The sequence below is a fragment of the Conger conger genome, chromosome 4, assembly GCF_963514075.1.
Source record: "Conger conger chromosome 4, fConCon1.1, whole genome shotgun sequence".
In the NCBI taxonomy this organism is placed as follows: domain Eukaryota; kingdom Metazoa; phylum Chordata; class Actinopteri; order Anguilliformes; family Congridae; genus Conger; species Conger conger.
The window spans coordinates 52,581,731-52,606,563 of record NC_083763.1 but is presented as its reverse complement, the minus strand read 5'-3'; the positions used below and the strand labels follow the sequence as shown (position 1 = coordinate 52,606,563).

General features: G+C 41.3%; 1 protein-coding gene across 15 annotated transcripts in view; it reads left to right on the top strand.

The window, feature by feature from the left end:
- The window catches only part of ptprma (protein tyrosine phosphatase receptor type Ma), a 208,212-nt gene that overhangs the window by 22,822 nt on the left and 160,557 nt on the right, over positions 1–24,833 (top strand). For all 15 annotated transcript variants that reach the window (XM_061237458.1, XM_061237454.1, XM_061237451.1 and 12 more), the window contains exon 2: positions 17,867–17,989. In XM_061237458.1, coding sequence (XP_061093442.1) covers positions 17,867–17,989 — 123 coding nt within the window. The remainder of the gene's footprint in view (positions 1–17,866; positions 17,990–24,833) is intronic.

Below are 24,833 nucleotides of genomic sequence, written 5' to 3'. Positions count from 1 at the left end.
GTCGGTTGCAAAGCTCCAAATCGAATCACAAAGAATGAGAAATTGCGCAATTAGTTAGCAGCCCGTTGAATGCGCTTTAATCAAAATTGAAGTGCCCATTTTAAGTGTGGCCCCAGATGGATCCAAAAACCTAGCTTATGAGCAAAATTTGTCAGATCTGCTGCGGTGATAAAGATCTATGTTCTGCTGGAATGTTAATGAAGCTCCTCGTGGAATTCTCAGTGACATATCAAACGAGTGTCTAAGGATTTAGGAATCGCTCTTGAATGTGCTTCTTTGGGGTTCAAATGTCAATCACATAAAAGGGCATTAAATGTTCCCTCAGTCACCAGCAAAATTCGATACGTGCTAAACACAGGAAATATAGAAATTTTTATACTGTTCTAAAGGTCTTGGTATCACCCATTCAGTGTTGTTGTGTAATTAGTAGTGTTTTAGGTGCACAGGGCATGCCAGATTGACGCAGAGGGGATATCACCAAGGAATGAATCGTTAACATGCCCTGACCTCAACCCCCACTGTAACATTATATGTGACCCTGACCATCTCTCTGACCTCAACTGATGTGTTAAACAGGCAAATTCGCAAACTACTCACGATGCATTCGTCTGTGACTCCTGCGATATTCGCGCGCAGCTCTGTTGGAATTGACTGATATGACAAATCAAGCAATATGTCACCGGAAGAATACAATTAATATTGAAAAATAATCTTCACAAAGCCCCCGTGCAGTAATCCCTTTTGGTTGCACTAATGGACCAGTAAGGTCTAATCTTTTTATTGTTGTACAATGAAAACAACACTGAGCATATTAACCCAATCTGTGTACAATATACAATATATGATTCAGAGATGGCTTGCCTCAAAAGGATTACCCTGAATCATAGTCATTCTGAAGAAGCGCCAGTATCATTTCCTAACCCTCATTACCCCTCCTTGGGATCAGTTTTTTTATTCTAGAATAAACAGGTTGTCTGGATGTCTGACTGACATTAAACTTGATACATTTGACAATTTACAAGACGGCTCTCAAACGGTAATGATATTTTACCGAAAGCTGCTTTACTTCATAAATCCTTATGTATAATCCCTAGGACCGGTCGGCAAGATGTTACTCAGGGATTTAACTATGATTGAGTAAAAAAGGAATGAGAAGAAATCTATTGAAATGAAGAATGCGGAATACAGGGCTACACTTGGCGATTTAATAAAAAAAGGGGTCTGTCAGAACAATGCTGTGCCAGGTGGCATCCAAGCAATCAGCGGGAAAATGGGTCAAGAGCTATCGTACTATAATTGCCATTAATAATTCAAAATAATGTATTCTCAGGAAAAGAGTGCTCAGTAGATTTCTGTGTTTTGAAGTTACATTTAAAATGCCATGTTGGAGTTTGTAGGAAATGTAAATGAACCGTGCAGTATACATAGCATATGGTCTGAATTTGCAACATGGCGCTTAAGTATTGAACCTGTCGAAATTTGTGGCTATGCAAAAACTGGAATCTGGGACATTGGTGATATTGCAAGACACACAGAACCACGGTTCCGCATTCATTTCCTGCCGTCTGTGCCGGCTCGACATACGAGGGATTACAGGGAAGCAGATCTCAGGACATGAAAGTGCTTATTGCCTCTGAACGGTGACTTTGAAATGGTTTCTGAGGTTTCGTGCAAGTTTTGCGGCGATCGTAAGCGCTCAGTTCCTGCTACCGCTTTCTGAAAGCGAAGCAAAAGTGCTGATATGCTGCTGCTCTCGGGAACAGGAAGTTTGGCGTCTTTCTGTGTTCACGGCGTCCCGGGGCGCCGCGTTGACAGAACTGCACGTGTGGTGATAGGCAGACGAGTCAAACAGGCCTCGTGAACCGTGTCACTTGGAAGAGTAGTGCGAGTCTTCGTTTCTTCCAAGAGCTCACATCACTTGGTTTGTGACCACTGTTGTTGTTTTTTTAAATTGAAAGACGTTTTTGAGAACCCACTCTCAAATTCTTTGGATTACAATAATGCGTCTCAGCAAGGATTGCATTTCGTAGACATTACCATTACCAGCAGAATCCTGCAATTGAGTGGCATCCTGTAGGAAAATAATTTCCTACATATAATAAGTATTATGGATCAAGTACTATAATAGACTATGGACTGGTTTCACAAAGATTAAGCTTAGTCCTGGACTAAATAAAAAATGGCCTAATCTGTGGCTTAAGCAGTGTCTGTGAAACTGACCCGATATGTCCTATATCTGCATTACTGTTCTTGTTTATGAGATTTACCCTGTAGTTTCTATTTCACCTCGGATGACCACCAGAACCACACTTATTAAAAGCAATAACGTACACCCATACCTATTATTTACTTTTATTTTAAAACTGCTCTTAAAGCACTGATACAGTGTATTGTGTCACTGTACATTAAATCAAAAGCATAGTCTCACTGAATATAAGCCTAATGCAAAGGGTTTATTCAGCTGGTATTTACCTCTGGTGAATGGTGAACCTAAGTGAGTGAGTCATTTTAGTGGAGAGCTAGTCGACCCCTGACCATAAAAGACCTGTTTCTCAGTAAAAAGGTTTCAGCTGGGGTCAGGACCTTAGTTTGACCTTTAATGGCTCTCATGAGAAGAGCTGCAGCTGGGCGATAACATGCAGGATTTGCGGAGCTGATACCGAAACTAAAGCTGAGAGCCTGAGCCAGGCCAGCCCGTGTTAAGCTTGTCCATGATCGAACACTCCCGTCACCCCGGTCGGCGAAGCCTCGGCATCTGCCCAGGTCATCAGGAAAGTTTAAGATTCCTGTGGGTGACCCCTGAAGACGGGGGCGGTGAAACCAGCTTGAGTTCCTGCCAGAGATTTTGGCGGCGGGCTTATGTGGGTCAGCCGCGAGACAAAAGCCGGCACACGTGAAGCGTTGTAGAGGAAGACCGCGTAACGCATCGTGGGAGAACCAGGGGCTTTAAAATCTCCACGGCCACATCACACCGAGTAACTCCTAGGGCCTCTCCATATGGATATTTTTACGTTCTGTAACTCGCCCTGCCCTGACAATGCATGACTACAATGAACCCTTTATGGTGTAAAACAGGGCTGCCCAACCCTGTTCTACTTTTCTTAAGGCTTTCATTTCAACCGTAATTTGGCATAACTGATTCTACTAATTAGCAGCACAATGAGGGGTTTAGCTGTTGAATGAGGTGAGATTTGTTAGGGTTGGAGTGAAAACCTACACTGTAGATCTCCAGGAACAGGGTTGAGCAGCCCCAGGTGTAAGATCACAAATATGACTATAATATTCTTGACTGAACATTCTAATGCTGATGTCACAATTACTGGTAATTGAAATGCCGCTCTAGAATTCTAGAACTTGGATTTCAAACGTTTAAAAAAAAAAAAAACATTTGTATTCATTTGTATTATTTACAATTTGCTTCCTTGTTAAATATGCTTCCTGGTTAAATATGAATACCTTCTTAAAACAAGGTATAATCTAACATGATATTCCAGTAATTTCATACCTGAAAAGAATATAGCATAGTATTAAGAGTGCAAATGGCAGATTTAATGTAGTGTCATTCTTGGGATCATGACTTTAAAAGAGTTTGACGAGCTAGGCTCAGGAACATCGGGAGAAAAGAAATTGCCTCAACCCAACCGTGAGGAAGGAGACTTTTGCTCTCTCTTTGTTCCGTAGTTTGGTAGAATCCTCCACCTTATTGGCTACGGCGGGTATTGCTTGCAATACGGGGCTGAGTGCGGGAGGGCCAGCCACCCTGCGGTCAGGAGCTGTCTGTTTATTTCAGAGACCGAGTGGGGTCAGGGAAGTGCCATCCCCGTCCCAATCATCACACAAAATCCCTCCTTTCATTCGTAGTGGCGTGTCCCGGCGGGTCCAACTGCCCGCGGCTAATCGAATGGAAACGGGCCAGGAATAAATCATCTTTCAAGCCTCCCGATATTGAGCTGCCGCCTTGTAGTGAATCAATTTAGACAAAAATAAACATCCATCATGTTTTCTCTCTGTCGGAGCAGCGGGAAGAGGACGGGGAACGGTGGAAACGGGGGGGCGCGTTGGCGGTGCTCGTTGATGTGCGTGCGCCTGTTGGTTGCGGGCGAACAATGAAGGGCCGCAGGACCTCCGGGGTGCGGCAGGCGAAATCTGGACCACAACTGTGCGTGGCGTGTTGCCAACCTATTGTGTTCGAATAAGAAGGTCGCAGCCACTCTTATTTTTCCATTTATAAACTTTGTGTTGAAGCACATATATGTCAGTAATAACCTAGTTTGGAGTTTGCGGGGGAAAAAAGACACTGGCAACAATGCTTGATTTGTTTAGTTTCTGTGAACACAGGAGCAGCTGTTTGAATTGTGTTTTGAGTGATCAAGGTTATGGTGTCTGAAAATGTTTTATTAGTGTGGAGATGGCTAGTTTAACACTCATAAGGGAGAAGAGTCCTGTTATGTTAATATGTGCTTTAAAAAGAAAAGGGTCTCAACATTTTTTTCAAGGGAGGCGGCCGACTGCAGATGCCACCTCTCATTTTCAGCCCAGTGACACAGTTTGCGTGCTTCCCGAGAAAATTTAGTGAAAATGAAAGAAAGTGACAAGAGGAGATTCAAAGAAGAAGATGTCCTCATTAATTAATGTATCCCAAGGGTTGGTTTGATTCTAACGGCCTACCGAGGGTTTTTGCTTCTACAGTTCTTTGAAGAAAAGTGTGGCAGATTTATTGTGTTGGGAGATTTACAAGACTAAGTTTGACTGGTTTAAATTTTGAGTCATTGAATTAACAGAGCCTTGTGTATTCATATTGTGCATCACTGGACCATTCAGCACTGAAATACTAGATTTATTGACTGCACATTTTTTGTGTGATTTTTAATGGAAGGTTTCGAAAAACTGTCCATACGTGATATTTTCCATATTTGTTGATACATACCATCATATGGATTGACATAGTACATATCATCTGTTTTTAATTGTTCATTTATATATGTTCTACTATGTTTAAACTGATTTTGTGTGCTTCGGGCCTGGATATATCTTTTGTATGACCTAATCTGAAGGAGTTCCACACTTTGGCAAGAACAGAATTGGCATCTGGCTGTTAGATAGACAGACTCTTGTGTTTGAAGTTTCCTTTTTTAAAGGAAGGACTGGAGCCAGCCCTGCCCAAGGGAACCATGAATGTGTTTTTAGGAAAAGAAATATGGTAATAAGAGAAATATTAAAGCTTTACACAACTGGGAAACCTCAATTTTGTCTGAAATGTAGAAGATGTGATATCTCTGAATGTCATTTATATTCCTTCCCACACTTGTTGATCCTTTTCAGTGTTTAAGGCCTGCATTTTATCATGAGAATAAAAAAAGGCCTTCTTGTATTAAATGTATTTTTTTCTGCCTCCGAGTATGTGAGGGATGTTAATGGCTACTTCAGAATTTCATTGTGCAGTCATATTGATGATGGCAACAGTAAATTATCTGCCAAATGTCTTTGTGCTCTGTGTGCAAGTCAAGTAAAGGGCTTCTGAGAATGAGGTCTAAAGTTTAGTGCATCGCCCTCCTGCCCTGCGGAGCTTTCCTCTTTAAAAACGGTCATTCAACTGTTACACGCGCCTCCGTTTTTTAAGGGAGTAATGGGAAAAAGAAGTCTTTTTATTAGACCTCTGATGGGAGAAGATGTCCAGGGAGATGATGGACCATTGAGAGGCCCTGGATTTATTGTTCATTTTCTCTAATAATTTGGTTCTTCTCTGGGGATTCAATGAATGAGCACCCATTCAGATGCAGGGTATTCTTACACTTCATACTTTTGTGATTTCGGTAGAATTGTGCTTTCCCTCTGCCCCCTTCTCTCTCTCTCTCTCTCTCTCTCTCTCTCTCCCTCTTTTTATTTAATTGTGTCTGGGAGAAGTAGAGCATAAAACTGTCTATCAAGCCTCCACAGGATGTGTAAGCTAGGTCCCTGGAATATCTATTAATCTCCAATCCTCGTGGAGTTTTGCACGGTCTCTGAAAGACGGCACTGAGTAAAGGCGAGCAAACCCTATCTCCCTGGGTCCAGTCCAAGCGGGCCTTGTGTGAACTGTAAGGAGGAGAGCAATGGAGAGAGAAAGAGAGAGCGAGAGAGAGTTTTCCCACTCAAATGTAACTCGTTCAAAAGCAGATGCAGCTGTAGCTGCTGACAAGATTCCCTAAAAACAGTTGCGAGCTCCCTAGTTGTTAAGTGGGCGTCAGCTCCTGCAAGGGTTATTCTTCTCTTTTTCCAAACGGATGTATAGCTTTCCAGGCTGCCTCTCAGCTGTCATTTTTTGACATAACTACCACCATCAAAATAGGTTTCTCCCGTCCTCCCTCTCGCACAGAATGTAGCAGGCATAGTGAAATGCGCATGGCACAAAACCAGTGCTCCGCCTGCAAGATGGAGGCTGTGCCGAGCCGTAAAATGCAGACTTGTGTGTATTTATGAGTTTGTCAGCTGGTGTGAAGTTGAGTGGGCTACAAGTTTTTTTTATTCTCTGGAAACCTCAATAGGCAAATAAATGTTCAGGCATATGTAGCCGCTCTTTCTGCGTGACCACATTGAGGTCTGCTAATGTGGAATACGCCATGTAGGGAGACATTTAAGGAGAAAGCAGGCTTGGATAAGAGTCCCTTATTTCTGTCAAGCGTACTAATTTCTTTTGGGTCACGCCAGTTGCTGTGAGCGCATAACCCCAGACAGTTTTGGGTTGGGGTCGTGAAGCAACACACCAAACATGTAAATACAAATTTTTAAACTAGCCACCCGGGAGCAGGAAGCACCCATTATAACCACATAAAAAACCCTTGTGCTGGTACTGCTTAGCACCTAGACTGCTAACATGTGTACGTCAGCACTCTTTACTTTACTTTCGCATTGAACTGTCACCGCCCGCTGTCCCCGAGCGCTGTCTGCACTTAAACCGCACGTGTCAGAATGGCACCCGCTGCGCAACCGTCCACGTTCCACTGTCGCCGTGCAGAATTCTCACTCTCTGCTCGAGATTCATCTTAATTGTGCGGTGTCAGGTTGTAAAAATGGAGACAGATTTAGCATAATTATTGACTGGAAGTGCTTTATGAGTCCTGCGAAAGTGATCGGGGGAAACGCCGCAGTGAATCCCGAAGTCGCCCGGCGCTCATCTATCATCATTTAACACGGCGAAAGGAGGAAGACAGTCTGTCATCCCTCGTATCTCTTTAACTGTGTTCAGGAGTGCATTACACCCTACTTAACATCTTTCTCTGAACTACTTTGCAAATCCCATCATGCTAGCATGGCTAGCGTGCGCATGCATTCATATATTTTGGCATTTTAATTACACAGTCCCCTGAGATAGGGGCAAGGTTCATGAACGCCATTGTCTCTTTCTATCAGTCCTAGCTGTTCCTATGTTGCGTACACAGAGATGGGAAGCATAGTGTTGGAGATATGCCTGGTGGTGCCTGGCTCTGCTTGTACTGTTGTGACTTGTGGTGTTGCTAATGGCGGTGTTTCTGCCTTGCTCTTGGCTGCAGATTGATAGGCCTGTGGGCCCAAATGACTGGGAAGTCATGGGGTGGGTGGTACCCCATCCCACATACAGATCAGCTGTCTAATCTCACCAAACCACTGAAATGGCTGTTATTTCCCTCTTTAGCCGTGATGCCTAGGGTTTCAAGGAGGGCAGGCACGAGCATGGTAGTTCTCTAACACCCTGCTAATGATTTCAGCTTAGCGATAAGTGCATCCCTTTGATCTGAGGACACTGATCGCTAACCAGAGGGCGCTGAAACAATAGCATGGTCTTAACTCATTATGAGGCTGTCTTTTTGTTCAGGCAGAGCAGTTTTAATTTGGAGCAGCAGAGAAGGTGAGAAATGCAAAATCAGGTTTAAGGATTACGTGAACAATATTTCCGTTACAGATAAAGCCATCGCCTGGTATTCCTAATATGTATGCTGTAGCATAGCCATATTGCATTTCCAGGGTTGCAATACCTATCGATTGATTGCTGCAGCAGGGGTTGCCTTTAAGGTCTTATCTCTCTTAGTATGTAACTACCACACACCATATAACCACCATCTTCCTCCATACCTTGTTCTCTTGTGTTATTTTCACAATTTTCCCCTTTTCATATAATGTCGATCTTCTGCAGTAGGGTTCCCGATCAGCAAATGAAGCGTGTCCAGTCAAAAGGGGTGGATAATGATGGGTTTCTATTGAATGAGTGCCTGTCTGGTTTATGAGGTGATTACCATCTTCTCTTGAGGACGTGAGACTCGATATGAGTACAATATGATTAATTACGTCCGGTCTCTGGGTCAATGGTCCTGCGCAGATCCAGGGTCACGTTCCTCAGCATAATACCTTTTGGATTTCACATATATTGATAGAAAACGATGGACTAGTGCGAATGGCTGAACACTCCTATTAATGGTGTGATTTTCTTGTCTGGGAGGTGTTCCTCCGTGGTTCACAAAAATCTCTTTGTAGATATTCAGATGAATTTCTCAGTGTGGTTTAGAGGAGTGCAAAACAGAGGTCTTTTATTGATTGAAATTCTTCTCCCTAAAGCGCATTATAAAAATAGTGCACAGAGCTTGGCAATGTGGGCAGCATAAAACACTTTAGCCCTCATCTGACTAACGTTGAAAGAGATCCACATCTGCAAATTCTTCAAATCCTCTTCATCAGTGAGAATTGGTATCATATTGGCAATGAACACTTAATTGTATGGGTAGCGGTCTTAATTTCTTACTGAATTTGAAGCTTTCTATATATAGAGTGAATTGGTCATAGTTCGACAGATGTCCTTAAAGATGTCTGCAGCAGTCCCTAAATTCCTCCTCATTTATTATTAGTTATTATTAGTTTCTCATAAGAAGCTAAGCCAAATATTAGATTAAGTTAACATATTGACCTTTTTTGAACTGCAGTCCTCATTTAGGAAATTCTATTACACTTGTTCCATTGTTGCATGGAATACATCTGGCTTGTGGAAGGGTAATTGCATATGTTTGCAACATTGACCATTAACAATATTATGTTTACATTTTGTTCGGTATTTTGAGCCTTCTGGGAGTTTTCCCACTGTCCTCTTTAATGAATTCTGGATCATCTTTTATCCTTACCCTTGGGGTATTTCTGGGCCACGAAAGAAACAGGGGTGCCATGTTACTCATGACAAAGCCACAGCCGATTAAACATGTTTGCAGGTAACCAGAACGTTTTTGAACTCCATAATGTATGACTATGCAATTCCCATATGTGGAGGCTGTGGCTCTTTAGAGTGAATAGAGTCAGTAGGACTGGAATGCTAACTGCCTTATGGTTGCAGTGTTCAGCATACTTGAACATTACCGGTTAACTAGGTTTTGTGTAAAGGCTTTACTGTATAGAAAGTCATATTAGAAGGTGTGTCATGTCCAGATTCAGTGTGAGAGCAGCATGCTTGATGTTCGCATCTCGCAGGAACGAAAATGAAAAGGGAAGAAGTAGGTTGAATATTATTACTTCACATTGATCACAAAATAAACATGGATATTAGCACCGTTTGCTGCGGAAGAGGGCCACATCAGCAATGTTAAATGGCTGTAATGATTAGGGCCCTGTTTTCCAGCCCTTGATTCAGTCCTCCTGTGGCAAAATGTCAATACCCCCGCCCCGTGAAGCCACCTGTTGAACAGTCATTAACAAGCATCCCACTGCAGTGCCTGAATCATGTCAATTACTTATTTAATGATTACTAATCATGCGTGATTGCGCATCAATTCACGGAGCAGTGCTTCAACGTATTGACACGTAGGCTTATTCAACAATATTGAGGATGGTGTGGCAATAAAAAACAGATACATCATTTAGCATAACAATATTATGTTTTTGTGATTTCTATATTTTGTTCATAATACTGAAACAGAAATGCCTCTTTGGACTGTACTGGATTTATATTAACTTCACCATTCTAAAAATAACAAAAGTAGAGTTACCAGCTTTAATGGCTTGGGTGCAATCCAGCTCTAACAAGTACAGCAACTGCATATACAAAGCTAATAATTTTGCTACTACAGAAGCTCTGGACAGGTAGTATATTTCTGTTGAATTGCAGGCTACAAAACCTGATCACCCAAAACACAATATTGATGATAATTCTGTAGAGAGATTGACTGGTGTGAACTTTCACCACAGAGGGCTTTCTTCTCGTTTCCTGGCTGGGTGCTATCAGTTTTTAACTTGCACTCGTGAAACACAGTGCAGAAAATCATCAGGCCCAAGAAAGCGGATTAAGCTAATAAATGTCAGTACCTGTTTCTCAAATTTCCCAAATTAGTGTGCTGAGGGAAGGGAGTGGGTATGCGGATTGGTGGTGGGGGTGGGGGGTTATTACTCTTTGATCAGTAGTGATATTGAGAATGACTGTTTAAATCCTTTCTAAAAGTTCAAAGTTACTAAACAGACAGTGTGTGTACGAGTCGGACGTGACCGAGACTGTGGCTCAGGCAGCGGAGGCTGATAACTAAGGGAAATACGGTTTGACTGAAATGGCCCACCGGTCCCAAACGGGTTTAGCGGCAGGATTTTAAGCTCTAGATTCGTAGCAGTGGAGGGAGATGGCAGACATCGCTTTTAAATTACCTGAGATTGCTTTGTTGTTTCTGTCTTGGGGGAGTCGAGAAGACAAGATGTTCATTAAAACCTGCGCAGCCATCAAGGCCCAACGAGCGAAGAAAAGCGCACTTCTGGTTCCCGAAGCCGAAGAAGTGTGAGGGTGTTAGAAGGCTGGTAATTGCTCAATGGGAGAGGATAAGAGGAAGTCCCATGCCTGTACAATTTTTGCTGAACTGGTTTTTACAGAAATGCTTGTCACTGCTGTTAAGGCCAGGAGGAAATTGTTTACATTACATTATTGGCATTTGACAGATGCTCTTATCCAGAGCAACATACAGTTGATTAGACTAAGCAGGAGACAATCCTCCCTTGGAGCAATGCAGGGTTAAGGCTGTGCGGATCTTATTGTGGCTACACTGGGATTAGAAACACCGACCTTGCATGTCCCAGTCATTTACCTTAACCACTACGCCACAGGCCGCCCAACACAACACATGTATGTTGCATTTGTTGTGTTAGGTTCTAATTTCAGGGGAGGGCGGTGGTGTTGTGACATGACACCATTATTTTGTAATGGATCCAGTGATTTACTTTCCATATAAGACCGAAAACGATATGACCTTATGTATTTGCTCCTTAATGTTGCCAAAGTTGTCCACGCTACTATGTACAAAGTACACATAAGAAAGAAGAGGTACATAATTTGGGCTGGTGGTGAGAATTTCATTACTTCCAGGATAGAAGACCACATTCTGTAGCTTCAGGTGAAAGCTTAATTGGTGAAAGAATATTACACAGTATTACTTAAGAGACTTATCTTATTTGCCGCTGTGAATGGAAATATCAGTAAAATTAGAGCTGTTGTGAATGTGATTAGCTAAAATGGTGCTTCAGTGTTTGGAGACTCTAATCTGGTTTCTTAGCTTCTGCTGATGTAACTCCTGTCCAGTGTCTTCATTGGATCCTAACAACTGTGCTCTTCAGCTGGAATACGCTTCATAGGTGGAAGGACTTCTTTATTTGGAAGTGATCTTGATAATCAAGCTTGTCAAACTCTTGTCCCTGTTAACTTTATTTATCTGTAATTCAGCAGTGGCATAACTTACAGAGAGGGAAATACTTGAGCATTTTTTAGATAGTGCTGGTAAACTGATAACAATAACTACCGAGAATGTTTGGCAACTGGGAAGCATGAAATTCTAGGTGCTAACTTTGCAGTCCATTGTTCTCAGAGCCTTTTAAATGTTGTTTGACTGGTTTAAAAAATTCTGCTTGATGTTGTTTCTCCCAACTAGAGCTTATTTTTTGTATTCGTTTTATATGTAATGTTTTCTCCTATGAAATGAATGATTGAATGTATTAATTAATTAATGATTAATATTCACGGCACTGGACATTGAATTCTCCTAGTTCACACCAGTGCAAAAAGAATGCTGTGGCTTTTGATAGTTTACTCTTGTAGCAGGTGCAGTAACGTCTGACTTTAAAATCTTTTGGAGAAATCTGTTCTGACTTCAGGGGGATGGAATATCGATTCACGCCCGTGGCTCATTGCTGTAAAAAGACAGATAGATTTTAAAAAATGCACAGCGTGTCAGAATATAAAGACCATTGTATGTTTCCACGTAGGGATCAGCTGAAATATTTACAACATAAATCTTGTACCAGCTTTACTGTTGCCTTGTTTGTTTCTCTTGAAAGGAAAAAGATGACAGGAAAGCACATATCGATCGGGGAGTCAGAGGGAGACGAGGTCCCAGAGTGACACCCTCAAGCCCTTTCAAGTAATCCGAAATGTTGGTGAAAAGCGCTTCTCAATTTTTGGTGGAGGCATCAATTAAAGCAGCTGTCTGCACTGTTTAGACACAGTGAATGCCTGGCATGGGTACTGAAAATCCATGTTAAGGCCAACATACATTATTACAATGTCATGTGGTGTACCAGTAGAAATTGTCTGGATATCTATGGAATCTCAGGAAAGCCAGGTCAGGTTAATTACAAACTTTCTAAATGGCTCAATTAAATATGAATACATAATTGAGGTGATTGAGGTTACATGTTTCTATAGTCTGTAAATTATAGGACTCAGGTTTCAGGTCACATTACTTATGGGTAAAATCTAACCTTTCGGTTGATTTTAGTTGAAGAATACTTCCCGTTTCCTCTACTGTGAGATTTGAGGTTTCTCGAGACTCCTATGGCATGTTACACTGTCAAAACAAATGACTAAATGAGAAAATATCTACAAGCAGGGCCTAGTCTTTCTCAAACATCTGAAAAAGTGCCCAGTTCTATGCAATCAATCTGTAGCTCACTCAGCCTTCAAGACAGAATTCCTCCCTCAAACAGTGCACACAAGGTAATGAAAACATTTCATATTTGAGTCCATTTGAGCTGGACCAGTCCCCCTTTAGAAAAGATTCCTCATTCAACACAATACTAAAAGAGCCATTCACATTGCTGGGCAAAATTCAGAAAATATATTAAACCCCAGATGTCCTTCCTGGGATATGTTGACGATCCCACATTTTGGATTTGGGGCCTTCTTGCATCTTTTTATCAAATCATAAAATCCCCATTCTAAAGCTGATAAACTTTGAATTGTAATCATTCAATATGGTAAACTTGACCTCAGGACCTTATTTCTGTATAGATTGAGGTCCCTGACAGGGTCCGGTTCTTTATATAACATATTTAAAGCGGTCATGTAATTCTTTGGAACTAAAATACAACTGAAGTATGTCCAGCTGATGCCAGTAAACAGCAGTTTTAGGGCCGAACGCATCCTTATTTTAGACATGAGCTCTTAGCAACCCTCTCACATCTTTCCCATTACTTTCAGCGCGGGTTTAATGGCAGCACACAGGTTACAGCAAATTGATTTTATCAGCACACGATGAGAACTGCAAGCCGCCTCCTAATGAATAAGAGAGATATCACCGCTGTGCCAGCAAGTCTCTCACCACTCGGCAACTCCGAGAGGCACTCTCCTTCCAGTTGCCATCGATTTGAATATCAAACGGTACTAAAAGCCACTTTCTCTTGTTTGGCGGAGCTGGCCGGGCCACGCGAGGTAGGAGGGCGGGCGAATAGGAGCCACTGAAGAAAGGGGAATGACCGTATGACCGCAGGCCGCCTGAACCACACTCTCTCTCTACTAAGTGGCACTTTCTCTCATTTTTAAAGCTTACCTTGGGCAAGTTTGCATTACTGAAAATTAAACGGCAGTTGGTGCTTGATGTGAAAAGAAACGTTGGAAAAATCCAAGGTGTGGAAATTAAATGTAGTAATACTCCTTACCTGGCTTCTTGGAATGTTGGTAGTAGTGATGTGCAGGTCAGGGTCATTCGGAGAACCATCCCTACCCGGTCCACATTAAACAACATTTTAAAAATCGTTGTAGTGCAAAATTGCAAATAAATGCCTTTTCAGGTGAAAGTGTCGTCACTGGACACCTCGGCGTCATACAAAAATGAATGAATATCGCCTATCCATGAGTTCAAATAGTTTGCACACTTTTTTTGTGTTGGTCTACTAGTCTACTCACTGGACTGCCTGGCTGCACTATGGGGGAAAATAATAGAGTCCACAGTGCCAGGGTTTATTGCGGTCGCTTGTAGTGCCGGTTGCTGGTATGCACAACACCGCCCTTGCCAGCATGGAGAGGAGAGGAAAGGTGGATTGGTCCACCTTGATGTTTATCTTTGAGTTACAAAAACAGAATCTGGCCAAAAGCATAGGCTACATTACATTACATTATTGGCATTTTGGCAGACACTCTTATCCAGAGCAATGTACAGTTGATTAGACTAAACAGGAGACAATCCTCCCCTGGAGCAATGCAGGGTTAAGGGCCTTGTTCAAGTGCGGATCTTATTGTGGCTACACTGGGATTAGAACCCCCGACCTTGTGTGTCCCAGTCATTTACCTTAACCACTACACTACAGGCTAGAACAATGCTACTCAACCCCCCGCCCTGCAGGCCACAGTGTCTGCAGGCATTTGGTTCCACCACCTGATTTCACTCATTTTCACTTATCTTAACCAAGCAGGTCAATTAATTTGTGTAATCAGGTGGTGTAGTGCATGGTCGGAGCGAAATTCCAGCAGACACTGCGGCCCGCAGGACATGTATTTGAGTAGCACTGGGCTAGAACAATAGGTTTATGGTGATGCCTAGTAATTTTGCCAATTAGCTAGCCTTACGGCAGTAGGTGGTTAGGCTGTTCATACCTTGTAATGGATTTTGTTTTGCTGATAATAAACTAGCTTAGTTTTTTGTTTCAGTAGGCTATATATTTGAGATAGTTGGCTTTGCCATTCTTACACTTGGATTTTGTAAAAAAAAAAAAAAAAAAGAATAAATAAATAAAAGAAAACGTCTGCCCAAACTGATCACATTTTTTTTCAGTTAACCCAAATTACCTGCGAGAAAAGAAAACCAAGCCTCGATTTGGATTCAAGGGCCAGATTTGATGACCCCTGCCGTGATTTTGTTTCACAAAAATGTCCTTTGTTGCCTTTGACCTTCTCAAAACTGTACAAAAACGTTTTTTTGAGTGCCGTTCAATTTCTCCCTTCATATTTTAATATTTTGTGGGCTCACCCCCTTCGTCTCGGAGTGTGAAAAAAAATGTGAGATCTGTTTAAAATAGGGATTTCACGTTTTTACAAATTGATACTTGTCTTAAGACAGAATATTCAAATAATCATGCAGTTTTTTCCCTCCCTGGCAAGCTCCCGTTCTTTAAATTTAGCAGTTTTTCATTTACTCCTTCTCTCAGGAAGGAAAAATTTATTGTGTTGATGAATTATGTTATCTTTTTCAGGGTTCTTAAGCTCTCATTCATGAATAGTGATGAGAGAGAATAAATCCTATTTTATTGGTTAATTAGCACACATTTAATCTGAGTATATTCAGTTAATTGTCACGTATTTGAATAATCGAGTATTCGGTCTCGTCTTAATTAAAATTTGCATTCCAAAACAAAAAAATTATGAGCAGTTGGTGTTTCATAAAATTAGATTGCTACCTGAGCTTAAGTAAACGCTTCCAACGTGTACAAAATTTCTGTTAGAATTTTTTGAAAACGTGTATCTGTCAGAGAACATGCGCTGATTGGAGCATTATGTGCATATACATTTACCTGTCAGCTACAGCTTATCCTGTTGGGCAGTAGTCTACTGTTGAGGGGCTTGTTCATTTTGACACGTCATAGCTGAGAGCATTTCAACCCAAGTGGAAAGTGTGAATTGCCCACTAGCTTCTGCTGTCACTCATTTCCTGGTTTGTTTGGCATGCAATCAAATTGCCTTCATTGTACTTACCATGGGGCTATGAGGGATGTCTTGTCTCTTCAGGGGCGTGTGCTGTAGCTGTGCAGCAGAATTTGGCAAGTAAGGCAGGCACAATTTAGGATAATTTCTAAAGATTCAGTTCCAGCTCTGTTTGTTTCCACTTATTCTCTGAAACCAACATATCAGTGATGCGACAGAATGAAACAGAAATGAGAGGCTTGTTGATAAGTCTCGGTTGAATACCAGGAAGGACATGGCCATTAGAATTCAATGAAAAGTCCTTTTGGTTTGTCAGACCATTGTAGCGTGATTATTGCTGTTAATATGCACAGTGCTTACTTTTTATGTCTTCCATTTTTGTCTGTCGTCTCGACAAAAGTGCAAATGTATCATCACTGATATCAAAGCTTATGCATATTAATTAGCTTCATTTGTGCCAGGAGCTCAGATTGACACAGTTTCTGAAATAGTCAGGCACAATGTTAAGCCTTGCGGTACTCGTGTACGCCAATGGCATTGCAGAAATGAGCCGCGCTACTGTCAAAATGAACACCCATTTCATAGCCTTTACAGTGTCAGTGTTCGTATGGGCTTGTAGGTCATGTCAGACATTGGTTTTTTTCCCCATGTGAATGGAACTGCTTAAATTTGCTGTCATTACATATAACTGACAAGTCAAAATTGTATGGTCTCAATTCTCATGATATCTTTTGATTATTTGTAGTAAATTGAATTGAAGGGGGGAAAAGGGAAAATAGCGACTTGCCGCTGTTTTGACATTTCCCAACTCCCTTTGGGTGAACTACCTACACAAACTGTGCGTGTGTGCTGTAAAGCTGTTTGTCTTTCTGGCAGGTATGGTTACTTCTGCCCATAATTCTGTGCTTTGAGCAGTGGGGAGGTCGTCCTCAGTAGGTAGGTTAATTTGTCAGAACAGCGGGAGAAGATGAATAAATACACAGTGTGGCATCTAACAACCCCAATTTTAAATATTCATAATATTGGTCATATTCTATATCTGAGGAGTGTTCCTTTGTGTGAGTGGCTTGGCTTTGCTTGTCCTATCCTAAAGGAGTAGCATCTCCCAAAGCATGCAGTGTAGCAGAAAGCCTTGTTGATGTTGTTTCCACTGTTTGCCAATAAAATGTTCCAGTTACCTATCACATTTTAAAAGAAGAGGTTTGTGAAATTGTTAATTGGCTATGGATTTGGTGACATTCACTATTACTCTAACAGACTATTCAATTCCTCATTATTCATGTGTCTTATCAGTACTAGACTGTTTTTGACTTGCAGTGCAAGTGACCTTGAGTTATTTACAGGTTGAAGTGAAGTTTCTTTTGAGTACTTTTTCATTTTAATGTCTGAAAACACATTTTAGAATAAAATTCAATCAAAATTCAAACCACAAATGACAAACAAAGCACAGATGTGCTCACTTTGTTAAAAGAAACCAGATTTGTAGCTTCTTATTAATGGATAGGCTGTGTGATCTGATTAGGTTCTTGTTCAGTTTCTGAAAGAGAAATGTTGCAATGGCTGCTTTGCCTTTTACCCGCACACAGCCACTGGCAGACTAAAGGCCCGAAGAAAGATTGCAGTGAGTGTGCACTGAACTGTGAGGGAAAACATTAGCTCAACAGCTTGTTTGTGAGGGAATCTAATTTATGGTTGATGGTGAAATGTAATGCTTTATTATGATGGAGTTCAGGCTGTTCGTACTTTCAGCAGTGGTGTCGGATGAACTTGGTGCCATAGGTAACGATAAATGTGGTGTGAAGTCTGTAGTAATCTTTTGCTTTGTCTGCATCTCTTGTACATCTCACTTTGGAGACCGGTATAAATACTGGTGCCTTTATATTCCCTTTTGAATGTAATTTCTGTGCGCTCTCTGTTCTGTGCCAGTTCTGTGGGCCTGAATGAAAATTGCGTAGCAAGCACCGTAACTTTTCTTGTCTCTCTACACAGGTGACTGCAACTTCGAGAAGTCGTACACAACGTGCGGTTACAGCCAAGGCAAAGATGACGACCTCGACTGGGAACAAGTCAGCACCAAAGACAGACCGTCCCCAGATCCTTGGATGCCCACAGGTATGACATGATTTCCCCTTCCCCCTCCACGCCTCCCTCCAATCACCACACTCTCTCCCCCGCCTATTGATGGATGACCCAATCATTTGCTGACCACTGCGCCTTATGCTCTTGTCTAGATTCTAATTGGAAAGCAGCTCAGGGAGGAATTTGTGCTGGAATGCAGACTGCCTGAGATAAGACAGCCACCCCAAAGTAGCGGGCTGTGTACATTCTTTGCTGTACTGCCTGCTCTGGAATCCACTTTCAGTGGGCTTTCCCTCTTGTTAGAAATTCATTTATTTCACTGCCTCACAATTAATGGGTTAGCATTTGCTAACAAGAGTTGAGAAATGTAGCCCTAATGGTGATAAGAGATGGGGTCTGTCGTACACTTTCCCTGTATGTTGTATGTATCTCGGAGGTGGTGGTGTGGACCATAGCAGGGTGGAATGAGGGGTCTTGCTTCCTGTGGGGAATAGCAGGTATTTTACAGGAGTGTTAGGAAAGGATATGTATTAAGGAGTGTCTAAGTGTGTCTCTGGATGATGTTTACTAGACACGCTTAAAAAAAGAAGTTTTGGCCTCCTTGCAGGCTTCTTGCTCTCCATTATCAGCCTGCTGTAAAAGTATGCTCTAAACTGGGTAGAATAGGCCATATTTCAAGAGTAAAATTGCTGATCCGAGAAATGGCTGGCATTTCGGTTACTGTGGGCAGGAAATATTTCAAATCAGAAAATACATTTTGTGTTGATCTAGAAGGACACCATAATCAACACCTTTTTCCGGAGCTAGTCGGTTGCTTGGAAAGCTAATGTCTTGAGTTGAAAATGGCCTTCTCAAATTGATTTTTTGAATGGCTTTTGTACACCTGTGGAAGAAAACAATCCGTTAAAATCTCCTATTGCTGCTGAGCTGTTTATCCGTTTTGGGAAACTTGACCATTCTGCTGGCCAACTAGCTAGGTAGCCTGGTAAGCAAGCAAATTTAAATTTGTAGTTTGTTTACAAGTGGACTACATATCCTTTACTGTTCTTACATGTTGTCATGTTTTGCCCAAATTCCTATTGCTGTAATAGAGTGTAATGTGTTTTCTATGTTCACTTTTGTATCGCTTTAAGAATGTTTGAACAAAAGTTAACTCGCCGATTTATGTAGCTGTCCCAATGTTTAAAACTAATTTTAATTTATTACAGTGTTTGGATCTGCATGGCTAAAACAGTAACTTTTTTGGTTCTGAAACTCAAACCTCCACATTTCAAATCCTCGTTGGCAAACAAGAGTCCCGGGAATGACATGCATTACGAAATAATCCATAGTCATTTTTAATTAATGAACTCTCCATTACCTGAGTATTGAAATCCAATTTAAGGCATCCAATCAATTTTGAGGAAGCTTTCCAGTGCATATTTACTTGGACATACCATTGATGGTTTCCCATTTTAAATTAAGCGATGTGACCACTCTGGGGTGGACAGCATTAAAAGGTTTGGGCTGATGAAAAGAGGACTTTAGAGACTATCGTTTCCCTCTTGAATCTGACATCCAATCATGAGCAGGCTACATTGCCCATGGCTGGCTGTCAACCCCATTGACAGAAATTAATTAGGGCAGGCTTAGTTTATTTTGGATCGCCCACATTGGCACATGTGCAGCACTGATCAGAGAAACCGCCTGACAATGTGGGAAATTACTGTTTTGAATTGATTTATGTAGGTACAGCTGGAGGCCACATAAGGTTGACGCACAGGTCAATGGCAGGCTTTGACCTTGCATGGTTTGGCTGCTCAGGCAGTTTAGTTTACGTCTGCATGTGAATTTGTTTACCTAAAGGGCAACAGTTGCATCAAAAGTAAGGCTTGTTTATCACATGAGTGTCCTGAGGGGTGGGGAGCGGAGTTCCTTCCTTTCTTGATTGGGTCAATTTGTGGAAATTACTCATTTTGCAGTTTTGTCCATAGTTACCAAGTCCTTTAAAAAAACTTTTTTCACAAAGTTGCTTCAATAAATTAGGGTTGAAGTTTTTGTGGGCTTATTTAAATCTTGCTGCTTATTTTGAAGTCTAAGAAGCAAGTCAAGTGACCCCTTTTTTCGGGTAGTTTTTTGACCACAAAGCTGCTTATTTGACCTGCAAAATCTGGCAGCACTAGTTTAGTCTATTCTCACTTTCCACAGTTGCTCTGACTTGATACTCATGCAGCAGTTATGCTTTGGACTGAAAGCTGGTCATAATTATTATTATGACCGCATTTAGGCTTTCATAAATACTTTGTTCAGTGGTACAACTGCAGTGCCCCAGCTGGCAACTGTATTGGAGTTAGAACATCAGTTCCCTGACCATTATCACAATGTTTCACCACATATTTCTGTAATGAGATTCCTTTTAAGAAGAACACCACTCTAAGATGTAAATATTTCCTCGATGAACAATAGAAATGTAATTTGGAAATTTGTCATGTAATTTGAGACATTTAATCTTCATTTAATACTAGATTAAATTATTATTAATTATTATTCATTCAGCTGTTCTGTTGTCTAGCTTGTTTTCTGTTGTTCAACTGGTGTCCCATTAGTGTCAATATTATATGAGAACACGTAATCTAATATTAAATAAAATGCAATGAAAATTTGATTTTTTATGATGGTAACTAGAATAAACTAGAACAGAACCTTAGCTTCCATGATCATAAGCCGCCTTGGACTACATGGGCCATATATGACCCTGTCAGAGACGCTGCTGTGCTGTGCTGTGCTATGCCATGTCCTTCTGTGCTGTGCTGTGCTATGCCATGTCCTTGCTATGCCATGTCCTATATTCCCTAAGGGAAGTTGGGCCCTGGCTATGAAATGTTTCTGCAAACCCCAATCTATCTCAAAGTAATACATTTGAAATGTTTTTATTTTCTTGCTTGTCTTGATTCAACCAGGCATAAATTATACCTCCATTATTTTCAAGGCTGTATGTTTTATAACTGGTATCTTAATTGTGGCAGGTACTATTTTGTTTGGGACTTTCCAGATTTTCAATCACATCAGAACTTAAATAAATCCAAACGCTTTGTTTACTCCTGATAAAAGGATAAAGTTGCCTATTTGTTATACTTAATACTGCTGTAATATCAAGTCACCCATGGGATCAGATAAGTAAGTTGTATGCACTTTATAGCCCCTGCCTAGACAACATGATTTTAAAAGCATTATCTTGTAAGCAGTTAATCTTAGATTAAACAAGCAGTATATCTGCCCACTAGGATTGAAGTGGAAATAAAAATAAAGTTGGTTAGGCTGTTCCTTTTTTTGGGCTATATGTTAACAGGGTGATAGAAACCTCTCCCTCAGTAGTGAGAACGACAGTCAAAGCTTGTTTGAAATTACTCACATGAGTACCAAGAGGGAGAAAACCAATTTTGTCATAATCAAATAACTCCGTTATCACAAACAACAGCTTTCAGTGACAAATAAGTATAGGTGTGTATGAATTTATGTCCATGGAAGTCACGGGGAGTGGCACTGCCAGAAAGAATGGGCACCGCACGGTAGTTCGTGTCTCCTTAATAAGCCCCTTTCCCGCATTAAGCTGACAAGTATCACTTTGCAGGAAAAGAGACTTTTAAACGTGACTATTAGTGAGAGGAGACGAGGGCTTCGGCATTATCCATCAGCCAAAACAGGCAAATCTTTCCAAAGTGAACTGTTAGGAAAACACCAGGAGTGGTGCCTGAAATTGGAATGCCTCCTGTGTGCATTTATTTTCTCATGGAAGTCACATGGGCGCATGTTGTTTTCATTCAAATGAAATCTTCTCTGTAACGTGTGACGAATGGGTCGTCTCCGAATTATGCAGAAACCATAGGCCAGATCAAAAAGCCATGCTCTGCCTAACAGCTGACCACGCTATCTTCTCAAGACCACACTCTGTCTTGTTTGCGAGACCTTCCCTCCATTTTCATGGCAATAATATCACTTCATGGCTGTTAGTTTTTCGTCCGTTACTTTTCTGCATGTAGTGTGCAGACAGGGGCAGACTCGAGCATTGCATTGCATTGAAGTTATGTCGCATAATGTGGATAACATTTTCCCCATCCTAGAATTGGGTTGTGTTGTAGTTCTTTGTGTAAGCCTTTTTTTAGTCCAAGCAATTTCGTGTAGACATTGTGAGTTCCAAATGTAATAATGCAACTAATACAATTAGGGCCTCTCACATACCTTAGCAAATGGCTAAGAGTCCACTCAAACAAGCTGCAGCAGAATGATTTAAAAAGGTCCTTATTTTATTAAAATAAAATGGGCTCTACGTGTAGTGCAGTCAATATTGATTTAGTCGAACAGGTCAGTTGTCAGAACTGCTTATTACAGTGGGAAAGATTATGTTAGAAAGGCCTCTCAGCCGTGATTGGCTGGCTGCTCCGATGTCAGCACGTTCGCCCGGTAAGTCCCAATTCCACCACTTCCAATCTAATTGTGAGGGAGCATGTTTCTCTCACTAAACCCATGAAAAACAATAATCTCCGTTTAATACCTCTTCTTGAGACGGAGAAAAGAACAGCTTCCTTTTTTTGCAGACATCCAAAGCTTTGGCAGGGTATTACCACCACTACAGTGGGCGGACTGTCAATAAACATGCACCACAAATGAATGTGGAAAAGACATGTGGTCAAAGAATATTTACCATTCTTTATCTGCGTTTTGAATACAGTAATTACTTTTGGTTATGTGTATGCTTATGCTTGTATTAAGGCGATGTTTATTGCTATGGAAACAAGTACCAGTCTTAATAGTGTACAGTAGATCTACTTTTTAGTTCTTTTTTGAGCTAATGCTGAAAAGGAACCCCACAGCGTATATTTTTTAGGCTTATCTCAGTTCATTTAATGGAAACATGTTACCACACAAGATTACAATTGGGCTTCATCGTGTTTTCAGCACTATTTAAGAAAAATGGAACATTTGACTTCATTTTGAATATTCAAATAAGAAATGAGCATGTTGGCAGTCAGTACCCTTAACATAAGGTACAATGAAAAGGTAGTCATTATTCAAAGGTACCAACTCCGCAATAACAGGTGATTTAGTCTAAATTATTTCATAAGCCTGTTGGGAATGGTGCATATCTGTCACACTTAAAAAATAAATTAGTTTTATGGCAGCTGGAAAACTTTAATGCTTTGAATCTGGGCAATTTGCTCAGTTCATAAATGTCACTTAGTTCAATCAGACAGTAAAAGATGCCAGTGAGATATCATTATGGTCTCAGGCATGGAGACAAGGATGACTAATATTTGAGCGTAATCAGAATACGACCACTCAATGGGAGTCTGGGCTTATTAATTTTTCAAATATACCGTGTTATCAGGGCAAACACTGCTGCTCGCAGATAAATAAAATCAAAGTGTCTGTTCTTCAGCTATGCATGGGGTCTGTGTCTCTGGGCCACCTCTTTGAAACTCTCAAAGGCATTTCAGAGTGACCTTTTGGTTGAACCAAACTACAAAAGCAAAGGCTTCTCATAGGACGTCACATGCCCACTAAACGGTTATATCGGTTCATACCATTTTGCATATGAAGAGCACCATTGTTGTCTGAATGAAGTGATTCTATTGTGCGTGACGCAAAGTTTGGTCACACCCAGCATAGTTGGAGAAACCCAAAGATTGATGTCAAACATTGTCAGGAAAAATAACTTTGCACTTACTGTAGCTTTTCTGTCCCTGCTTTGAGTGCAGTACGCATTTGAATCAAGACTAGTTCAATTGCATCGCGTCATTGACTGTATTCATATTGTCGTCAGCATATTTATATTGCTCTATTTCCTGCAGTTTTTTCACCCCACCTCAAATGGTTGTTTTCCTTGTCCAGTATGTTAAAGGACCACAAAAAGAAAGACTCTGAGGGCTTTTACAGGTGATGACAAACTCTCTAGAATGAAGCACATGACACCTGAGGAGGGTACTTCCCTTGACTGCAGTGATATGGGTTTTAAGTATCCTGCAATCAATACTCAGGGGTCCTTTCTGGACTCATCGTCATCAGCTACATGCAGTATATGGGAGGAGACTGTGTAACAACCAAGACATAGTCTTTCCTTTGTTTTAAACCAAAAAATTGCTATACAAATAAATGGGCTTTTTTTGTATCCGAATCACCATAGGCTGACCTTTGTCAGGATTGTAGAATATTGTTGGTATCTTTGTGTCCCCCCTCCCCCCCTCCCCCCTCCCAAAATCCCCCTCCCCCACAATCATCATCCCCACCAACCTTGAGGACCGGCACCCCGTTGGCTTTGTTTTCTCATACGCGCCGCAGTCGACGGCTAATTGCAAGAACAACTGGTATCATAACCCCTGGCAAGGTTTCAGCACACATTATGAGTCGTGGGTCGGTTAGAGAGGCCCCCAGGGAGGCATGACATGATACCCACGCAGGGACGAGGGGAGTAATTGGGACTAGCTTGTGAATAAAAATGACTTTATTACATTACAGCAGGTCAGGGCGGAGAGTGTGCCCTGCATTCAGAAAAGCTTCTTTTTTTTCGTCCACATACACACACGCGCTGTAGGAAAACGGTGCGTTTATTGCAGTTGACAAACTAATCCGGAGCCTCTTGTATCGGTTTTCCTGTTCAGACATTTTGTTCAGCGCCTTTTTTTTTCACCAGACAAGCTCATTTCACAAAGACGAGGATGGAGCTTTTCCACCGATATAAATGAAGGTCTGGATACGGCTTGGCTGGTGTCCACAGACTAGGTTTTTTCTTTCCCCATTACCTTCTCTTTTATTGTCACCAAATGGTCAGACTTTGCCAACGGATAACTGCCTGAATTGAAATTATCTTATTATCCATGTAAAATGCAGGAGCGGTAGTCTC